The sequence below is a fragment of the Chiloscyllium plagiosum genome, chromosome 11 (genome assembly GCF_004010195.1).
Source record: "Chiloscyllium plagiosum isolate BGI_BamShark_2017 chromosome 11, ASM401019v2, whole genome shotgun sequence".
NCBI lineage: Eukaryota > Metazoa > Chordata > Chondrichthyes > Orectolobiformes > Hemiscylliidae > Chiloscyllium > Chiloscyllium plagiosum.
In genome coordinates this window covers 218,192-225,543 of record NC_057720.1, presented here as the reverse complement: position 1 = coordinate 225,543, position 7,352 = coordinate 218,192, and the positions used below count along the sequence as shown (strand labels likewise).

Sequence of the window (7,352 nt, the reverse complement as noted above, 5' to 3'; positions counted from 1 at the left end):
GGAAGGGGGAGGACTCCCGCGTAGAGAGCCCTCCACTGGGGATCCCCACCGCCCGGTGGCAAATGGGCACGCCAAGGCGTGTCCGGACGGTGGATGAGGGAGAAGAGGTGGACGGTGTGCAGCAGCAGTCTGTACAGGGCTCTCCTGTTCACCTCCCTAAACGAAACAAAGTTAAAATTTCGGAGGCGGCTCAGGTTGTGGGGCACAGGCTCCCGCGGGAAGTACGGGACCTTGGGGCCAATGTGAAATTCCGTCCGGGCTGGGGTGAGCTCGGTCGGGATCCCACCGCACACCTGAGCGTCCTCCAACTGGTGTACTACGTCGGGTCCGAGCACCGCCGTTTTGAGGCGTCGGATGGCGGTGGCCACGTACTGGACGTCTACCACTGCCCTGCTCGCTATGTCCTGTGGCAGCGTCCAGCCCAGGCCCCCGGCACCCAGCACGTCCCCGACCCTGGTCACCCTCGCCGCCGCGGCCCTCCCCTCCGACAGCCACTCGAACCCGCGAGTACGGAGGTGCGGATTCCTGAGCAACGGCTCCCTGATGACAGCTGCTACTCCAGCCGGAGGGTAACTGGATCAGTTTTTGTTTAGTGCACGAATCTTTATTCAATTTCCACCACCAGGAAGATAGGAAAACACCCGGGTGGTCAGTGACAAACACTGCCCTTCACATCAAAGGGCAGTGCTGACTGGATCATTTTTTTTTTGGTTTTTTTTTCTTTTTTTAATTTAACCCCTACACTACCACCTAAGTGCGGTAGTGCTTATTTTATCCCCAGCACCCATGGTGTGTGTGTGTGCAGGTGTAAGACACAGTGAAAGACACAAAGTGCACGAATCTTTATTCAATTTCTACCACCAGGAAGATAGGAAAACACCCGGGTGGCCAGTGACAAACACTGCCCTTCACATCAAGGGACAGTGCTGACTGGATCAGTTTTTTTTTCTTCTTTTTTTTTGTGTGTGTAAGATCTTCTGTTTTTTTTCATAATCTCCTGTTTATTTTTTTTTCTCTTTTTTTTCCTTTTTAACCCCCACACTACCGCCTAAGTGCGGTAGTGCTTATTTTATCCCCAGCACCCATGGTGTGTGTGTGTGCAGGTGTGAGACACAGTGGAAGACACAAAGTGCACGAATCTTTATTCAAATTCCACCACCAGGAAGATAGGAAAACACCCGGGTGGCCAGTGACAAACACTGCCCTTCACATCAAAGGGCAGTGCTGACTGGATCAGTTTTGAGTGAAATATTCTGCGTTGCCATTGGTTCCTGTTTAAACAGTTGCTGTTGTTAAAATGACTTCTCCTCGTTTGCAGGGTCATCCAGGTTTGATTGGATTGATTGGACCCCCAGGAGAACAAGGTGAAAAGGGAGACCGGGGACTCCCAGGGCCACAGGGAGCTCCAGGGGTGAAAGGTGACAGTGTAAGTGAATCCCAATGAACTGTGCTTTCACAGAGAGGTCATAATATCTCCCACACAAACACTGTCCTGACTATGGTTTCAGAAGTAAACTCCTGCCTTCTTAAATAATATCAATCCATCGCTCCAGCATGTGTCTAAACACTCCACTGACAAGGAAACACTGCTGTAATGTGGTCAATGAAGGTAACAACTGCAGAGCAAGATCCCACAATAAGCCCATTGTGTGAGAGATCTGCAAGGTCATTCAAAAGACATTCTGCTGAGTAACTGAATCGAGAGTCGATCAGAAGCAGAGGAGTCAAGAATAGACTCCCTCAGCACTGATCCTCTGACAGTGCAGCACTCCCTCAGTAATGACCCTCTGACAGTGCGGCACTCCCTCAGTACTGATCCTCTGACAGTGCGGCACTCCCTCAGCACTGTCCTTCTGACAGTGCGGCACTCCCTCAGTACTGACCCTCTGATGGCACTCAGTGGTTGAGGAGTGGTGGCTCCGGATATGAGATGATATTTATAGAAAGACATCAGAGAGAATTAGAAACAAAAATTAATATTATGAAATTTAGAATGAAAGCAGTTTTGAAGTGAAGCTTTTTTCTGTTGCTCAGAGTTACTGCTACTCTCTCCACAGGGCATTACCGGATCCTCTGGACCCCTCGGCCCCCCTGGACCCCCTGGTTTACCTGTAAGTAAAAAACAGAGCAAACTGAAACCATTCTGCAGAAACTCAGCTACTGAGTGAGAGCATTGAGGATCGAAGAGCAGTCCCAGAGACCCTGGTGGAACTGATGGTCCCCTATTGAGAAATATGGCACTGAAGATAAGCAAACAATCAGAAATAAAAACACAAGTTGCTGGAAAAGCTCAGCAGGTCTGGCAGCATCTGTGAACAGAAATCAAAGCTCACGTTTCGCTTCCACTGACCTTCCTTAGAACTTCCTCAGTTCTGAGGCAGGGTCACTGGACTCGAAACATTAATTCTGATTTCTCTCCACAGATGCTGCCAGACCTGCTGAGCTTTTCCAGCAGCTTGTGTTTCTGTGTCTGATTTACAGCATCCGCAGTTCTTTCAGTTTGAAGGAGCAGTTCTAACGACCAGGATCCATTGAGCAGTCTGTAGAGCTTTGCTCAAGAAAAGACCCACTGAGGGGGAGCTGATTGGGAAATGAACAGCAACAGAGGGTTAAATAGAGAGAAGATGTTTCCACTTGTGGGGGAGCAGAACTCACGGTCATCAATATCAGACAGTCCCTAATAAATCCCAGTGGAAATTCAGGAATAACATCTTCCCCCAGAGACTGGGGAATGTGGGACTCACTCCCGCAGGGGCGGGGTGGGGACATGTGAAACCCAGGGAGGGTGCGGAAGGGAATATTGTGGACACATTGAGGGGGAAGCTGGATAAACACATGAGCTGGGGAAGGAATCAAAGGGTCTGCTGTCAGGCTGAGATGACGAGGAGCTGGGTGGGGACAGAAACCCCAGTGTAGGCCAAATGGCCTTTTTTCTGTTGGAGAACTTGAAGTAATTCTGGCATTGGGAATCAGGGTGTTTTATCATTGCTTCCGGTACATTCTCTGCAGAATTGGGACACATTGCTAAATGCGATGTGTTGTATAGTTTGTTATTGACCAAGAATTGAATGTGTTGCTCTGAGCTGGTGAACCATCAGAGGTGAAGTTTCTGAATTCTCTTTGTTTTATCGTAGGGTCCACTTGGTCCAAAGGGATCAAAGGGTTCAGTAGTAAGTAATGAAACAGTTTGTTCACTGCTTTTCTTTTCAAAGTCATGCTCGTGACTGACAGTTCAACTCTGAAAATCTGCCACAGGTGTTAGTATTTAATGGAGGGACTGTTCACCTTGGAGAGGCAATGGTGTGATAGGGGTTAGAGTTTACGGGTAAATGCTGTGTGCCCCGGGGTAAGGGAATGTCCAGCTGGCTGCTTATAACCTAACCTGGGATCTCTGGAACTTAGTCCCCATTAAAGTCATCTCACCCTCACCCCCACCAATTCCCAAACTCCTTAGAACATAGAACAATACAGCACAGAACAGGCCCTTCGGCCCACGATGTTGTGCCGAACATTTGTCCTAGCTTAAGCACCCATCCATGTACCTATCCAAATGCCGCTTAAAGGTCACCAATGATTCTGACTCTACCACTCCCACAGGCAGCGCATTCAATGCCCCCACCACTCTCTGGGTAAAGAACCTACCCCTTACATCCCCCCTATACCTTCCACCCTTCACCTTAAATTTATGTCCCCTTGTAACACTCTGTTGTACCCGGGGTAAAAGTTTCTGACTGTCTACTCTATCTATTCCTCTGATCATCTTATAAACCTCTATCGAGTCACCCCTCATCCTTCGCCGTTCCAACGAGAAAAGGCCTAGCACTCTCAACCTATCCTCGTACGACCTATTCTCCATTCCAGGCAACATCCTGGTAAATCTTCTCTGCACCCTCTCCAAAGCTTCCACATCTTTCCTAAAGTGAGGCGACCAGAACTGCACACAGTACTCCAAATGTGGCCTACCTACCTATGAGAACTTCTATAACCGTTCATCTCTTATCCCCCAGAGACACACTGGAGATGTGAAGGAGTTGAACAAAACATACTGCTAACATTCTAATACAGTTCTCATTAGTATACACTTGATAGGTTCTAAATCTTCTCTCCTGGTTAATCTGCTGTAAAAACAAACAATGTGCATTCAGGCCCCACACCAAAGACAGCTAATCTTTTAGTAGCCTTTTTTAACTTGTCAATAAGCTGTGAACTCATAACTTTCTGTTGAGATAATTGCAGCTTTTGAAACATAATAAAACATTCATAATGATCTAATATCCCCCAGGGAAATGTTAAAAAGGTACTCGATTGAAGCTACAAATGTTATTGTCCTTTTCTAACCAACACCGGATGGCCTGTTAATTAAAGCAGTCCAGCAGAAGCTGTTTAATCAATTCTCTGTAACAGATCCAGTCTGTCTGTCTTGATGTTTTAAAGATCAGGATATTTAAAAAGGCTTTAGATAACAGCAAATAAACAGACCTTCTCCACATTTCAACAGCATTTATCTCCATCAGTCTGGGACTCCCATGATGAAGGTTAAATCACTCGACAGTCTAAATACAAACTGTTTAAACTGACTACCCTACATTCAATTGGTTGTGCAGTGCTTCAGCTTCTTCCCTGCCCCAGTTCTCCTGATTCCCAGACCAGCACATAATGGGGCTAGGACTTACATTCCTATGTCCCTTTGACATTTTTAATAGTCCACAGTCTTTCTGAGATTGTGAATCTGTCTGTAGTTAACTGTGAGCAAGACAGAGAGAGAGAGAGAGTGTGTGTGTGTGTGTGAGAGAGAGGGAGACAGAGACAAAGGCTGTGAACGAGAGAGAAAGACCATGAGAGACAGAGTGAGCGTGACTGAGAGACAGAGACTGAGAGAGAAAGAGTAAGTGTGAGCAAGAAAGAGAGAAAGGCCATGAGTGAGTGAGAGAGAGAGAGCATGAGCACCAGAGGAAGTGTGGGCGAGAGAGTGTGTGAGGGACAGTGAGAGCTTCCTAGGCAGTGTCTTGTGTTGCTAAGTCTTTCTTCTTGTTTTCAGGGTCCTGCTGGGCAGAAAGGAGACACTGGATTGATGGGACCTCCTGGGCCTCCTGTAAGTGATGAGCAGCTGTGGGAAACAGTATGGATATGGATTGGCTGAAATGTTGATCCAGGAACTTACTCAACAGAAAGTGAAAAACAGGACCTGCATTTCTATAGCACCTGTCAGAATCTCAAGCCGTCCCAAAGCTTGTCACAACCAATGAAATAGTTTAATGTGTGATCCTTGTTGTAATGAAAGAATTTGAACAATTTTAAATTGCCCAGAACTCAGTCCCTGCCGCTAACTGTTTATAGAGCAATGCCAGAAAATCCATCCATTTTGCTAAGCACCGATTTGTAATGTTTTAATCAATATCAAATTAACACAATTTCTCAGCCCAGCCTGGCCTCGAAAATCCTTACCTAGAAATTCCAAAGTGCAATATCCATCTTATCCTCTGAAATTTGAAACCTCTGGAGATGGGAATTAGATCGATCACAGATTAAGAGCCAAGACAATATGCTGGAAATCATGTTCACATACACCCCCCACCACCTTCCTCATCACTGTTGTATTTGAAGGTTGGTGGATATGGAGGGCTCAGCGGAGGATGGGTGTGATCCAGGCTGCCCCCCCCCACCGCCGTAATGTTCAGTAGTGAAGCCAGGTTTCAGGTCAATGAGTTGACAACCACCCTACAGTGGGTGTGGTGGGTGAAGAGAGGTCTGCGCACTGTGCTGAGAATTACAACAACTTGTAATCCCCTGCTCTCAGTAAAGCTGTGGTGGTGCCATTAAAAACCCATCTGGTTCACCACTGTCCTTCACAGAGACAAGCTGCAGTCCTAATGCACGTGGGAACTTGGGTAACTCTTTACCGCTGTCTGAAGTGAGCATGATACTCGGTTTATATTTATTCATTTGTGGGATGTGGGTGTCACTGGCTGGGCCAGTATTTATTACCCAGCCCTAGTTGCCCCTTGAGAAGGTGGGGGTGAGCTGCCTTCTTGAACCGCTGCAGTCCATGTGCTGTAGGTTGATTTGAAATGCCCTTAGGGAGGCATTTCCAGGAATTTTGCAAGGGGTGGTGTTCCCATGAATCTGCTGCCCTTGACTTTCTAGTTGGAAGTGGTCATGGGTTTAAAAAGTGCAGACTGAGGATCTTTGGTGAATTTCTGCAGTGCATTTTGTAGATAGTACACACTGCTGCTGCTGAGCTTGGGTGGGGGAGGAACAGGCTGCTTGTCGATGTGGTGCCAATCAAATGGCTGCTCTGCCTTCGATGGTTTCAAACTCCTTGAGTGTTGTTGGAGCTGCACTCATCCAAGTAAATGGCAAATCCCATCACATTCCTGACTTGTGCCTTGTAGATAGTCAACAGGGTTTGGGGAGTGAGGAGGGGAGCTACTTACCACACTATTCCTAGTCTCTGATCTGTTCATGTAGCCACTGTGTTTACATGGTATGTCTAATTGACTTTCTGGTCAATGGTTACCCCCAGGATGTTAATAATAGGGGATTCGGTGGTGGTAGCACCACTGAATGTTAAAAGATGATGGTTAGATTGTCTCTTATTGGTGATGGTCACAGCCTGGCATTTGTGTGGCATGAATGTTACTTGCCACATGTCAGCCCAAGCCTGGATATTGTCCAGATCTTGTTGCATTTGAACATGGACTGCTTCCGCATCTGAGGAGTTGCAGATGGTGCTGAACACTGTGCAATCACTGGCGAACATCCCTACCTCTGACCTTATGATGAAGGGAAGGTCATTGATGAAGCAGCTGAAGATTGTTGGGCCGAGGACACTACCCTGAGGGTCTCCTGCAGAGATGTCCTGGAGCTGAGATGACTGACCCTCCACAATCACAGCCATCTTCCTATGTGTTAGGTATGACTCCAACCACAAGAGAGTTTGCTGTTGGATACCTAGTTTTGCCAGGGCTCCTTGATGCCACACTCGGTCGAATGCAGCCTTGATAAGGGCTGTCACTCTCCCCTCTCCTCTGGGCAATCTTTCACATTGTCGAGTAGATGTCAGTGTTGTAACTGTGCTGGAACAGCTTGCGACCAGTGGAGTACCATAAGGCTTGGTGCTAGGTCCTCTACTTTTCATCATTTATGTAAATGATTTGGATGTGACCATAAGAGGTAAAGTTAGTAATTTGCAGATGACACCAAAATCGGAGGTGTAGACCATAGAACAATACAGCACAGAACAGGCCCTTCGGCCCACGATGTTGTGCCGAACATTTGTCCTAGCTTAAGCACCCATCCATGTACCTATCCAATTGCCGCTTAAAGGTCACCAAAGATTCTGACTCTACCAC

General features: G+C 47.2%; 1 protein-coding gene across 1 annotated transcript in view; it reads left to right on the top strand.

Moving 5' to 3' along the window:
• col11a1a (collagen, type XI, alpha 1a) overlaps positions 1-7,352 on the top strand; it is a 251,811-nt gene that overhangs the window by 228,873 nt on the left and 15,586 nt on the right. The window contains exons 53-56 of the mRNA XM_043700060.1: positions 1,319-1,426; positions 2,058-2,111; positions 3,135-3,170; positions 5,039-5,092. Of these exons, the coding sequence (XP_043555995.1) occupies positions 1,319-1,426; positions 2,058-2,111; positions 3,135-3,170; positions 5,039-5,092 (252 nt within the window). The remainder of the gene's footprint in view (positions 1-1,318; positions 1,427-2,057; positions 2,112-3,134; positions 3,171-5,038; positions 5,093-7,352) is intronic.